The 15,566-nt window shown below is 51.1% G+C and overlaps 1 protein-coding gene across 1 annotated transcript; it reads right to left on the reverse strand.

Moving 5' to 3' along the window:
* Window positions 1–3,275: 3,275 nt before the first annotated feature.
* Window positions 3,276–14,920, reverse strand: LOC144955734 (dnaJ homolog subfamily C member 11-like; the record flags this gene model as incomplete). The annotated part of the gene is made up of 6 exons (XM_078885877.1): window positions 3,276–3,439; window positions 5,865–5,994; window positions 7,728–7,870; window positions 10,047–10,104; window positions 11,672–11,741; window positions 14,765–14,920. Coding segments are annotated over 6 exons (580 nt in total), but the record flags the coding sequence as incomplete, so codon positions are not given.
* Window positions 14,921–15,566: the final 646 nt, after the last annotated feature.

Genomic DNA, 15,566 nt, shown 5'->3' on the forward strand with positions numbered 1-15,566 from the left:
GGTGGTGGTGGTGGTGATGATGATGGTGGTGTTGGTGGTGATGATGATGATGATGGTGGTGGTGGTGGTGGTGATGATGATGGTGGTGTTGGTGGTGATGATGATGATGATGATGGTGGTGATGGTGGTGGTGATGATGATGATGGTGGTGATGGTGGTGGTGATGATGATGATGGTGGTGTTGGTGGTGGTGATGATGATGATGGTGGTGTTGGTGGTGGTGGTGATGATGATGGTGGTGATGGTGGTGTTGGTGGTGATGATGGTGATGGTGATGATGGTGATGATGGTGGTGATGATGATGATGATGGTGGTGGTGGTGGTGGTGATGATGATGATGGTGGTGATGATGATGATGGTGGTGGTGATGATGATGATGATGGTGGTGGTGGTGGTGGTGATGATGATGATGGTGGTGATGGTGGTGTTGGTGGTGATGATGATGATGGTGGTGGTGGTGGTGATGATGATGATGGTGGTGATGGTGGTGTTGGTGGTGATGATGATGATGATGGTGGTGGTGGTGATGATGATGATGGTGGTGATGGTGGTGTTGGTGGTGATGATGATGATGATGGTGGTGGTGGTGGTGGTGATGATGATGGTGGTGATGGTGGTGTTGGTGGTGATGATGGTGATGGTGATGATGGTGATGATGGTGATGATGGTGGTGGTGATGATGATGATGGTGGTGGTGATGATGATGATGATGGTGGTGGTGGTGGTGGTGATGATGATGGTGGTGATGGTGGTGTTGGTGGTGATGGTGGTGATGGTGATGGTGATGATGGTGGTGATGGTGGTGATGGTGATGGTGGTGATGGTGATGGTGGTGATGGTGGTGATGATGGTGATGGTGGTGATGGTGGTGATGATGGTGGTGATGTTGGTGATGATGATGGTGGTGGTGATGGTGGTGATGTTGGTGATGATGATGATGGTGATGATGTTGATGGTGGTGATGATGGTGGTGATGATGGTGATGGTGATGATGGTGATGATGGTGATGGTGGTGATGATGGTGATGATGGTGATGATGTCTCTTCACCGCACGTGTGTTCTATGACTTCTTTGAGCACCATTTTCAGTTTGTGTTACGCTTTATTAGATGTTACAGAGATGGTGGTGATGGTGGTGATGATGGTGGTGGTGGTGGTGATGATGGTGGTGGTGGTGGTGGTGATGGTGATGATGGTGGTGATGGTGGTGGTGGTGGTGATGTTGGTGGTGGTGGTGATGTTGGTGGTGGTGATGTTGATGATGTGGGTGATGTTGATGATGTGGGTGATGATGATGATGTTGTTGATGTTGTTGTTGATGTTGATGATGATGATGTTGTTGATGTTGATGATGTTGTTGATGTTGATGTTGTTGATGTTGATGATGTTGTTGATGTTGATGATGTTGTTGATGTTGATGATGTTGTTGATGTTGATGATGTTGTTGATGTTGATGATGTTGTTGATGTTGATGATGTTGTTGGTGTTGATGATGTTGTTGATGTTGATGATGTTGTTGATGTTGATGATGTTGTTGTTGATGATGATGTTGTTGTTGGCGATGTTGTTGATGTTGATTATTTTGATGATGTTGTTGATGTTGTTGATGATGATGATGATGATGTTGTTGATGTTGTTGATGATGTTGTTGATGTTGTTGATGATGTTGTTGATGATGTTGATGTTGATGTTGTTGATGTTGATGATGTTGTTGATGATGTTGTTGATGATATTGTTGATGTTGATGTTGTTGATGATGATGATGATGATGTTGTTGATGTTGATGATGTTGTTGATGATATTGTTGATGTTGTTGATGATGTTGTTGATGATGTTGATGATGTTGTTGATGATGATGATGTTTATTTTGATGATGTTGTTGATGATGTTGATGATGATGATGTTGTTGATGATGTTGATGTTGATGATGATGTTGATGATGATGATGTTGATGATGATGATGTGCGTGATGATGATGATGTTGATGATGTTGCTGATCTTGATGATGATGATGTTGTTGATGATGATGATGATGTTGATGATGTTGTTGATGTTGCTGATCTTGATGATGTTTATTTTGATGATGTTGATGTTGTTGATGTTGTTGATGTTGTTGATGATGTGCGTGATGTTGATGATGTTGATGATGTGCGTGATGTTGATGATGTTGTTGATGTTGCTGATCTTGATGATGATGATGTTGTTGATGATGATGATGATGATGTTAATGTTGATGATGTGTGTGATGTTGCTGATCTTGATGATGATGATGATGTTGGTGATGTTGATGATGTGCGTGATGATGTTGATGTTGCTGATCTTGATGATGTTGTTGATGATGATGATGTTGGTGATGTTGATGATGTGTGTGATGTTGATGATGTTGTTGATGATGATGATGATGATGTTGTTGATGTTGTTGATGATGTTGTTGATGTTGTTGATGATGTTGTTGATGATGTTGATGTTGATGTTGTTGATGTTGATGATGTTGTTGATGATGTTGTTGATGATATTGTTGATGTTGATGTTGTTGATGATGATGATGATGTTGTTGATGTTGATGATGTTGTTGATGATATTGTTGATGTTGTTGATGATGTTGTTGATGATGTTGATGATGTTGTTGATGATGATGATGTTTATTTTGATGATGTTGTTGATGATGTTGATGATGATGATGTTGTTGATGATGTTGATGTTGATGATGATGTTGATGATGATGATGTTGATGATGATGATGTGCGTGATGATGATGATGTTGATGATGTTGCTGATCTTGATGATGATGATGTTGTTGATGATGATGATGATGATGTTGATGATGTTGTTGATGTTGCTGATCTTGATGATGTTTATTTTGATGATGTTGATGTTGTTGATGTTGTTGATGTTGTTGATGATGTGCGTGATGTTGATGATGTTGATGATGTGCGTGATGTTGATGATGTTGTTGATGTTGCTGATCTTGATGATGATGATGTTGTTGATGATGATGATGATGTTAATGTTGATGATGTGTGTGATGTTGCTGATCTTGATGATGATGATGATGTTGGTGATGTTGATGATGTGCGTGATGATGTTGATGTTGCTGATCTTGATGATGTTGTTGATGATGATGATGTTGGTGATGTTGATGATGTGTGTGATGTTGATGATGTTGTTGATGTTGTTAATGTTGATGATGTGTGTGATGTTGCTGATCTTGATGATGATGATGATGTTGGTGATGTTGATGATGTGCGTGATGATGTTGATGTTGCTGATCTTGATGATGTTGTTGATGATGATGATGTTGGTGATGTTGATGATGTGTGTGATGTTGATGATGTTGTTGATGATGATGATGATGATGTTGGTGATGTTGATGATGTGGGTGATGTTGCCAAGTGGATGGTGTGCTCCAATCCACCCTCAGTTCTCCTCGAAGCGGTGAGCTGCAAGGGAGACACAGACAAAGATCCCCCGCGTAGCCTCAGCAGACTGTAGGGGCAAGTGCTGTTAGCAGCGAGCGGGTGGCCAACACCACGCCCGGCCGCCTTTGTATCTCCAGACACAGCACACTCACTCACCCACTCACTCATACACTCACTCATACACTCACTCATACACCCACACACCCACCCACTCAGCCACTCACTCACCCACCCACCCACTCACCCACTCACTCACCCACTCACTCAGCCACTCACTCACCCACTCACTCACTCACCCACTCACTCACCCACTCACTCACTCACCCACCCACTCATCCACCCACTCACGCACCCACTCACCCACTCACTCACCCACTCACCCACTCACCCACTCACACTCACCCACCCACTCACTCACTCACTCACCCACCCACTCACTCACCTACTCACTCACCCACTCACTCAGCCACTCACTCACCCACTCACTCACTCACCCACTCACTCACCCACTCACTCACTCACCCACCCACTCATCCACCCACTCACGCACCCACTCACCCACTCACTCACCCACTCACACACACACTCACCCACCCACTCACTCACTCACCCACCCACTCACTCACCCACTCACTCACACACTCACACACCCACTCACCCACTCACTCACTCAGCCACTCACTCACCCACTCACTCACCCACCCACTCACACACTCACTCACCCACTCACTCACCCACTCACCCAATCACTCACTCACTCACCCACTCACTCACTCATACACTCACTCACCCACTCACCTACTCACTCACCCACTCAATCACCCACGGTGTGTGTGTCACTGTGTGTGTGTGTCACTGTGTGTGTCACTGTGTGTGTGTTTCACTGTGTGTGTGTGTCACTGTGTGTGTGTCACTGTGTGTGTGTGTCACTGTGTGTCACTGTGTGTGTCACTGTGTGTGTCACTGTGTGTGTGTCACTGTGTGTGTGTCACTGTGTGTGTGTGACTGTGTGTGTCACTGTGTGTGTGTCACTGTGTGTGTGTCACTGTGTGTGTGTCACTGTGTGTGTGTCACTGTGTGTGTGTCACTGTGTGTGTGTCACTGTGTGTGTGTGTCACTGTGTGTGTGTCACTGTGTGTGTGTGTCACTGTGTGTGTGTGTGTCACTGTGTGTGTCACTGTGTGTGTGTGTCACTGTGTGTGTGTGTCACTGTGTGTGTGTGTCACTGTGTGTGTGTGTCACTGTGTGTGTGTCACTGTGTGTGTGTGTCACTGTGTGTGTCACTGTGTGTGTGTCACTGTGTGTGTGTCACTGTGTGTGTGTGACTGTGTGTGTCACTGTGTGTGTGTCACTGTGTGTGTGTCACTGTGTGTGTGTCACTGTGTGTGTGTCACTGTGTGTGCGTCACTGTGTGTGTGTGTCACTGTGTGTGTGTCACTGTGTGTGTGTCACTGTGTGTGTGTGTCACTGTGTGTGTGTGTCACTGTGTGTGTGTGTCACTGTGTGTGTGTGTCACTGTGTGTGTGTGTCACTGTGTGTGTGTGTCACTGTGTGTGTGTGTCACTGTGTGTGTGTGTCACTGTGTGTGTGTGTGTCACTGTGTGTGTGTGTGTCACTGTGTGTGTGTGTCACTGTGTGTGTGTGTCACTGTGTGTGTGTGTCACTGTGTGTGTGTGTGTCACTGTGTGTGTGTCACTGTGTGTGTGTGTCACTGTGTGTGTGTGTGTCACTGTGTGTGTGTGTGTCACTGTGTGTGTGTGTGTCACTGTGTGTGTGTGTCACTGTGTGTGTGTGTCACTGTGTGTGTGTGTCACTGTGTGTGTGTGTCACTGTGTGTGTGTGTGTCACTGTGTGTGTGTGTGTCACTGTGTGTGTGTGTGTCACTGTGTGTGTGTCACTGTGTGTGTGTCACTGTGTGTGTGTGTGTCACTGTGTGTGTGTGTGTCACTGTGTGTGTCACTGTGTGTGTGTGTCACTGTGTGTGTGTGTCACTGTGTGTGTGTGTCACTGTGTGTGTGTGTCACTGTGTGTGTGTCACTGTGTGTGTGTGTCACTGTGTGTGTGTCACTGTGTGTGTGTGTCACTGTGTGTGTCACTGTGTGTGTGACTGTGTGTGTGTCACTGTGTGTGTGTCACTGTGTGTGTGTCACTGTGTGTGTCACTGTGTGTGTGTCACTGTGTGTGTGTGTCACTGTGTGTGTGTGTCACTGTGTGTGTGTGTCACTGTGTGTGTGTGTCACTGTGTGTGTGTGTCACTGTGTGTGTGTGTCACTGTGTGTGTGTGTCACTGTGTGTGTGTGTCACTGTGTGTGTGTGTCACTGTGTGTGTGTGTCACTGTGTGTGTGTGTCACTGTGTGTGTGTGTCACTGTGTGTGTGTGTGTCACTGTGTGTGTGTGTCACTGTGTGTGTGTCACTGTGTGTGTGTCACTGTGTGTGTCACTCACACTGCTTGGGAATGCGCAGTGACTCTGTGTCAGGGACGGTGACTTGGTGCAGTGCGCCACGGAACTGGTAGAGAACCTTCAGCGCCTTGTCCTCACCCACACACGGGTCGTAGAAGCCGGGCAGGCCCGCCTACACACACACACAGTGACACACACACACAGTGACACACACACACAGTGACACACACACACAGTGACACACACACACAGTGACCCACACACACACACAGTGACACACACAGTGACACACACACACAGTGACACACACACACAGTGACACACACACACAGTGACACACACAGTGACACACACACAGTGACACACACACAGTGACACACACACAGTGACACACACACACACACCTTGCGTGCATCGGTGAGGATGAGTTTGGAGTCTCTAACGAGACACACACACACACACAGGTACATACACACACACAGGTACACACACAGACACACACAGGTACACACACAGGTACACACACACACACACACAGGTACACACACACAGTGACACACACACACACCTTGCGTGCGTCGGTGAGGATGAGTTTGGAGTCTCTGACGAGACACTGGAGCGGGGCCGTCACACACACACACAGGTACATACACACACACAGTGACACACACACACAGGTACATACACAGTGACACACACACACAGTGACACACACACGCACACACAGTGACACACACACACAGGTACATACACAGTGACACACACACACAGACACACACACACACAGTGACACACACACACACACACAGTGACACACACACACAGGTACATACACAGTGACACACACACACAGACACACACACACACAGTGACACACACACACACAGTGACACACACACACACAGTGACACACAGACCTTGCGTGCGTCGGTGAGGATGAGTTTGGAGTCCCTGACGAGACACTGGAGCGGGGAACGTCACACACACACACAGTGACACACACAGGTACACACACACACACACAGGTACACACACAGGTACACACACACACAGTGACACACACACACACAGGTACACACACATAGACACACACACACACACACCTTGCGTGCATCGGTGAGGATGAGTTTGGAGTCCCTGACGAGACACTGGACCGGGGAACGTCACACACACACACAGTGACACACACAGACACAGGTACATACACACACACAGGTACATACACAGTGACACACACACACACACACAGACACACACACACACAGACACACACACACACAGTGACACACACACACACACACAGTGACACACACACAGTGACACACACAGTGACACACACACAGTGACACACACAGGTACACACACACACCCAGTGACACACACACACACCTTGCGTGCGTCGGTGAGGATGAGTTTGGAGTCCCTGACGAGACACACACACAGACACACAGGTACACACACACACAGGTACACAGACACAGGTACACACACACACAGTGACACACACACAGGTACACACACACACAGTGACACACACACAGTGACACACACACACAGTGACACACACACACACAGTGACACACACAGTGACACACACACCTTGCGTGCGTCGGTGAGGATGAGTTTGGAGTCCCTGACGAGACACTGGAGCGGGGAACGTCACACACACACACAGTGACACACACACACACAGACACACACACAGTGACACACACAGACACAGGTACACACACACACACAGTGACACACACACACACAGTGACACACACAGTGACACACACCTTGCGTGCGTCGGTGAGGATGAGTTTGGAGTCCCTGACGAGACACTGGAGCGGGGAACGTCACACACACACACAGTGACACACACACACACACAGGTACACACACACAGTGACACACACACACCTTGCGTGCGTCGGTGAGGATGAGTTTGGAGTCCCTGACGAGACACTGGAGCGGGGCCGTCACGTCGATGACGCGAGGACGTTCCCCGCGGACGCTGGCATCCGTGACCAGGCGGCCGTACCACGCGTGGACTATCACCAGGCCTGCACCACCACCACCACCACAACCACAACAACAATCGCCACCACCACAACCATTACCACCACCACCACCACAACCATCATTACCATCATCATCACCACCACCGCTGGCGTCCGTGACGAGGCGGCCGTACCACGCGTGGACTATCACCAGGCCTGCACCACCACCACAACAACCACAACCACAACAACAATCGCCACCACCACAACCATCATCATTACCACCACAACCACCACCACCATCATGACCATACACACACCACAACCACCACCACAACCATCATCATTACCATACACACAGCATCACCACCACCACAACCACCATCATTACCATACATACACCACCACAATCACCACCACCACCACAACCATCATCATTACCACCACAACCACCATCATTACCATACATACACCACCACAATCACCACCACCATCATCATTACCACCACAACCACCATCATTACCATACATACACCACCACAATCACCACCACCACCACAACCATCATCATTACCATACACCATCATCATTACCTTAGCCTGCCTCAGAGTCCTCCTCTCGTGGACTAGGGGAGGCTATCTTGGCCCGACACTGGTCAGTCGGGCCCGGTACCCAGAGTCCAGACCAGCACCGGCTCTGGCTCTGGCACCACGCCACTGGCTCGAGCCTGCGCGGTCCTGACAAGGACGGCGTACCAGGGGGAGACCAGGGCTCTATCTAGGACGTCTTCCGCCTTCTCTTCTTAGCTGACCCATCACTCCCGAGCCCCCCGATCCATTCCCCTTTTATACACCCCCCTCCCTGAGGGGTGGGGCCCCGGGGGATCGTAACGTCCGAAGCGCGGACGTCGTAGAGGCCACCTGCCCGTGCACTCACGTAGCCCCGTCCACTGTGCTAGTTTACCATAGGCTACCATGCATAACGGGCTCTCTGTAACACCCCTACACACACAGCACCACCACAACCACCACCACCACCACAACCATCATCATTACCACCACAACCACCATCATTACCATACACACACCACCACAATCACCACCACCACAACCATCATCATTACCACCACAACCACCACCACCATCATTACCATACACACACCACCACAACCACCACCACAACCACTACAACCACCACCACAACCACCACAACAACCATCATCACCACAACCATCATTACCACCACAACCACCACCACAACCATCATCATTAACATACATACAGCACCACCACCACCACCACAACCACCATCACCATCATTACCATACACACAGCACCACCACCACCATCACCATCATTACCATACACACAGCACCACCACCACCATCACCATCATTACCATACACACAGCACCACCACAACAACCACCATCATTACCATACACACACCACAACCACCACAACCATCATTACCATACACACAGCACCACCACAACAACCACCACAACCACCACCATCATTACCATACACACAGCACCACAACCATCATCATCACCATACACACACCACCATCATTACCATACACACAGCACCACCACAACAACCACCATCATTACCATACACACACCACAACCACCACAACCATCATTACCATACACACAGCACCACCACAACAACCACCACAACCACCACCATCATCACCATACACACAGCACCACCACCACCCCCACCATCATCATCACCATACACACACATCACCATCATTACCATACACACAGCACCACCACCATCATTACCATACACACACAACCACCACCACAACCACCACAACCACCACCACCATCATTACCATACACACACAACCACCACCACAACCACCACCACCATCATTACCATACACACACAACCACCACCACAACCACCACAACCATCATTACCATACACACAGCACCACCACAACAACCACCACAACCACCACCATCATCACCATACACACAGCACCACCACCACCCCCACCATCATCATCACCATACACACACATCACCATCATTACCATACACACAGCACCACCACCATCATTACCATACACACACAACCACCACCACAACCACCACAACCACCACCACCATCATTACCATACACACACAACCACCACCACAACCACCACCACCATCATGACCATACACACACCACCACCACCACCACCGCCACCGCCACCACCATCACGACTACGACACTCACCCATCTTGGCCTCCTCTGCCTCGACGATTCGCTTCACCGATTCTTGCATCAGACGCACCTGGAAAGGTGGCACAGAGGGGTCATGGTGGACGTGTGGGTGAGTGTGTGGGTGAGTGTGTGGGTGAGTGGGTGAGTGTGTGGGTGAGTGGGTGGGTGAGTGGGTGGGTGGACGTGTGGGTGAGTGGGTGGGTGAGTGAGTGGGTGAGTGGGTGAGTGTGGGAGAGTGGGTGGGTGAGTGGGTGGGTGGACGTGTGGGTGAGTGGGTGGGTGAGTGAGTGGGTGAGTGGGTGAGTGTGGGAGAGTGGGTGGGTGAGTGGGTGGGTGGACGTGTGGGTGAGTGGGTGGGTGAGTGAGTGGGTGAGTGGGTGAGTGTGGGAGAGTGGGTGGGTGAGTGTGTGGGTGAGTGTGTGGGTGTGTGGGTGGGTGGGTGGGTGGATGGGTGAGTGGGTGGGTGGGTGAGTGGGTGAGTGGGTGGGTGGGTGGGTGAGTGGGTGGGTGGGTGGGTGGGTGGGTGGGTGGGTGAGTGGGTGAGTGGGTGGGTGAGTGGGTGGGTGGGTGGGTGTGTGTGTGGGTGGGTGGGTGGGTGGGTGGGTGAGTGAGTGAGTGGGTGGGTTGGTGGGTGTCAGTGGGGGGAGTGTGTGGGTGGGTGGGTGTATGTGTGTGTGTCTGTGTCTGTGTGTGTGTGTGTCTGTGTGTGTGTGTGTATGTGTCTGTGTGTCTGTGTGTGTGTGTATGTGTGTGAGTGTGTGTGTAGGTGTGTGTGTGTAGGTGTGTGTGTATGTGTGTATGTGCGTATGTGTGTGTGTAGGTGTGTGTGTAGGTGTGTGTGTGTGTAGGTGTGTGTGAGTGTGTGTGTATGTGTGTGTGTAGGTGTGTGTGTGTGTAGGTGTGTGTGTAGGTGTGTGTGTGTAGGTGTGTGTGTGTGTAGGTGTGTGTGTAGGTGTGTGTGTGTGTGTATGTATGTGTGTGTGTATGTGTGTGTATGTGTGTGTGTCTGTGTGTGTGTCTGTGTATGTGTGAGTGTGTAGGTGTATGTGTGTGAGTGTGTATGAGTGTGTCTGTGTGTGTGAGTGTGTAGGTGTCTGTGTGTGTGTGTCTGTGTGTGTGTGTCTGTGTGTGTGTGTATGTGTGTGTGTGTAGGTGTGTGTGTAGGTGTGTGTGTAGGTGTGTGTGTGTGTGTATGTGTGTAGGTGTGTGTGTGTAGGTGTCTGTGTGTGTGTAGGTGTCTGTGTGTGTAGGTGTGAGTGTGGGTGTGTGTATGTGTGTATGTGTGAGTGTGTATGTGTGTGTGTAGGTGTGTATGTATGTAGGTGTGAGTGTGTGTGTATGTGTGTGTGTGTTTCTGTGTGTGTGTATCTGTGCGTGTATGTGTGAGTGTGTGTGTGTGTGTCTGTGTGTGTGTGTCTGTGTGTGTGTGTGTATCTGTGTGAGTGTGTAGGTGTATGTATGTGTGTGTGTCTGTGTGTGTGTATCTGTGTGAGTGTGTAGGTGTGTGTGAGTGTATCTGTGTGTGTGTGTCTGTGTGTGTGTGTGTGTATCTGTGTGAGTGTGTAGGTGTGTGTGTGTGTGTATCTGTGTGAGTGTGTAGGTGTGTGTGTGAGTGTGTGTCTGTGTGTGTGACTCACAGCTGCTTCTGCTTCGAGTTTCCTCTTCACCGTGTCACTCGCAGAGTTCTCCCGTCTCTTCTCCAGCTCCCTGCCGGGGTCAGGGGTCAGGGGTCAGGGGGGTCTGTGAGTGAGTCTCTGAGTGAGTCTCTGAGTGAGTGAGTCTGTGAGTGAGTCTCTGAGTGAGTGAGTCTGTGAGTGAGTCTCTGAGTGAGTGAGTCTGTGAGTGAGTCTCTGAGTGAGTGAGTCTGTGAGTGAGTCTCTGAGTGAGTCTCTGAGTGAGTCACTGAGTGAGTCACTGAGTGAGTGAGTCTCTGAGTGAGTCTCTGAGTGAGTGAGTCTGTGAGTGAGTCTCTGAGTGAGTCTCTGAGTGAGTCACTGAGTGAGTCACTGAGTGAGTCTCTGAGTGAGTCTGTGAGCGAGTCTCTGAGTGAGTCTGTGAGCGAGTCTCTGAGTGAGTCTGTGAGTGAGTCTCTGAGTGAGTGAGTCTCTGAGTGAGTGAGTCTCTGAGTGAGTCTCTGAGTGAGTCTGTGAGTGAGCGAGTCTGTGAGTGAGTCTCTGAGTGAGTCTCTGAGTGAGTCTCTGAGTGAGTCACTGAGTGAGCGAGTCTGTGAGTGAGTCTCTGAGTGAGTCTCTGAGTGAGTCACTGAGTGAGTCACTGAGTGAGTGAGTCTGTGAGCGAGTCTCTGAGTGAGTCTGTGAGTGAGTCTGAGTGAGTCTGTGAGTGAGTGAGTCTGTGAGTGAGTCTCTGAGTGAGTGAGTCTCTGAGTGAGTCACTGAGTGAGTCACTGAGTGAGTGAGTCTCTAAGTGAGTCTGTGAGCGAGTCTGTGAGTGAGTGTGAGTGAGTCTCTGAGTGAGTCACTGAGTGAGTCACTGAGTGAGTGAGTCTGTGAGTGAGTCTCTGAGTGAGTCACTGAGTGAGTGAGTCTGTGAGCGAGTCTCTGAGTGAGTCTGTGAGTGAGTCTCTGAGTGAGTCTCTGAGTGAGTCACTGAGTGAGTGAGTCTGTGAGTGAGTCTCTGAGTGAGTCACTGAGTGAGTCACTGAGTGAGTGAGTCTGTGAGTGAGTCTCTGAGTGAGTCACTGAGTGAGTCACTGAGTGAGTGAGTCTGTGAGCGAGTCTCTGAGCGAGTCTGTGAGTGAGTCTCTGAGTGAGTCTCTGAGTGAGTCACTGAGTGAGTCACTGAGTGAGTGAGTCTGTGAGCGAGTCTCTGAGTGATTCTGTGAGCGAGTCTCTGAGTGAGTCTCTGAGTGAGTCTGAGTGAGTCTGTGAGTGAGTCTGTGAGTGAGTCTGTGAGTGAGTGAGTCTGTGAGCGAGTCTCTGAGTGAGTCTGTGAGTCTCTGAGTGAGTCTCTGAGTGAGTCACTGAGTGAGTCACTGAGTGAGTGAGTCTCTGAGTGAGTCTGTGAGCGAGTCTCTGAGTGAGTGTGAGTGAGTCTCTGAGTGAGTGAGTCTGAGTGAGTCTCTGAGTGAGTGAGTCTCTGAGTGAGTGAGTCTCTGAGTGAGTGAGTCTCTGAGTGAGTCTCTGAGTGAGTCTGTGAGTGAGCGAGTCTGTGAGTGAGTCTCTGAGTGAGTCTCTGAGTGAGTCACTGAGTGAGTCACTGAGTGAGTGAGTCTGTGAGCGAGTCTCTGAGTGAGTCTGTGAGTGAGTCTGAGTGAGTCTGTGAGTGAGTCTCTGAGTGAGTCTCTGAGTGAGTGAGTCTCTGAGTGAGTCTCTGAGTGAGTCTGTGAGTGAGCGAGTCTGTGAGTGAGTCTGTGAGTGAGTCTCTGAGTGAGTCACTGAGTGAGTCACTGAGTGAGTGAGTCTCTGAGTGAGTCTGTGAGCGAGTCTGTGAGTGAGTCTGTGAGTGAGTCTCTGAGTGAGTCACTGAGTGAGTCACTGAGTGAGTGAGTCTGTGAGTGAGTCTGTGAGTGAGTCTCTCAGTGAGTCACTGAGTGAGTGAGTCTCTGAGTGAGTCTGTGAGTGAGTCTCTCAGTGAGTCACTGAGTGAGTCACTGAGTGAGTGAGTCTGTGAGCGAGTCTCTGAGCGAGTCTGTGAGTGAGTCTCTGAGTGAGTCTCTGAGTGAGTCACTGAGTGAGTCACTGAGTGAGTGAGTCTGTGAGTGAGTCACTGAGTGAGTGAGTCTCTGAGTGAGTCTCTGAGTGAGTCACTGAGTGAGTCACTGAGTGAGTGAGTCTCTGAGTGAGTCTGTGAGCGAGTCTCTGAGTGAGTCTGTGAGTGAGTCTGAGTGAGTCTCTGAGTGAGTCTCTGAGTGAGTCTCTGAGTGAGTCTCTGAGTGAGTCTCTGAGTGAGTCACTGAGTGAGTCTCTGAGTGAGTCTCTGAGTGAGTCACTGAGTGAGTCTCTGAGTGAGTCTCTGAGTGAGTGAGTCTCTGAGTGAGTGAGTCTCTGAGTGAGTCTCTGAGTGAGTGAGTCTCTGAGTGAGTCACTGAGTGAGTGACTGACTGAGTGAGTCTCTGAGTGAGTGAGTCACTGAGTGAGTGAGTGAGTCTCTGAGTGAGTCTGTGAGTGAGTCTCTGAGTGAGTGAGTCTCTGACTGAGTGAGTGAGTGAGTCTCTGACTGAGTGAGTCACTGACTGACTGAGTGAGTGAGTCACTGAGTGAGTGAGTGAGTCACTGAGTGAGTGACTGAGTGAGTCTCTGAGTGAGTGAGTCACTGAGTGAGTGAGTGAGTCACTGAGTGAGTGAGTCTCTGACTGAGTGAGTGAGTCACTGAGTGAGTGAGTGAGTCACTGAGTGAGTGACTGAGTGAGTCACTGAGTGAGTGAGTCTCTGAGTGAGTGACTGAGTGAGTCACTGAGTGAGTGAGTCTCTGACTGAGTGAGTGAGTCTCTGACTGAGTGAGTGAGTCACTGAGTGAGTGAGTCACTGAGTGAGTGAGTCTCTGACTGAGTGAGTCACTGAGTGAGTCACTGAGTGAGTCACTGAGTGAGTGAGTCTCTGAGTGAGTGACTGAGTAAGTGAGTGAGTCTCTGAGTGAGTCACTGACTGACTGAGTGAGTGAGTCACTGACTGAGTGAGTGAGTGAGTCACTGAGTGAGTCTCTGAGTGAGTGAGTCTCTGAGTGAGTCACTGACTGACTGAGTGAGTCACTGAGTGAGTGAGTGAGCTAACCGCTGGCGCTGTGCGTGCAGGAAGGGGCGTATGAGGAGACGGTCTAGCGCGAGGAAGGCCACTAGCGGCACGGCGGTGGCGTAGAAGACGGCGCTGGGCACCAGCGACTCCGTCAGGTGCAGGGGAAACACATAGCTCTGACTGGCTCGGTGCAGCCTGCGGGGAGGGGGGAGGGGAGGAGGGGGGGGGAGAGGGGGGGAGAGGTGGGCGAGGGGAGGAGGGGGAGGGGAGGGGGGAGAGGGGGGTTAGATGGTGAGAGGGGAGGGGAGGGGGGTAGAGGGAGGGGGGAGAGGGGAGGGGGGGGAGAGGGGAGGGGAGGGGGGGGAGAGGGGGAGGGGGGGGAGGAGAGGGGGGGGAGGGAGAGGGGGGGGAGGGGGGAGAGGGGGGTTAGATGGTGAGAGAGGAGGGGAGGGGGGGGAGAGGGGAGGGGGGGGGAGGGAGAGGGGAGGGGGGGGAGGAGAGGGGGGGGAGGGGAGAGGGGGGAGAGGGGGGAGAGGGGGGGTAGATGGTGGAGGAGGGAGGGGGAGGGGAGAGGGAGGAGGGGGGGAGAGGGGAGGGGGAGGGGGGAGAGGGGGGGTTAGATGGTGAGAGAGGAGGGGAGGGGGGGTGAGGGGAGGGGAGGGGGGGAGAGGGAGGGGGAGGGAGAGGGGGGAGGGAGAGGGGGGGGAGGGGGGAGAGGGGGGTAGATGGTGAGAGAGGAGGGGGAGGGAGAGGGGAGGGGGAGGGGGAGGGAGGGGGGTTAGATGGTGAGAGGAGGGGAGGGGGGGGAGGGGGGGAGGGGGAGGGGGGGGTGGGAGAGGGG

Source organism: Lampetra fluviatilis, unplaced genomic scaffold (assembly GCF_964198595.1).
Source record: "Lampetra fluviatilis unplaced genomic scaffold, kcLamFluv1.1 SCAFFOLD_1393, whole genome shotgun sequence".
NCBI lineage: Eukaryota > Metazoa > Chordata > Hyperoartia > Petromyzontiformes > Petromyzontidae > Lampetra > Lampetra fluviatilis.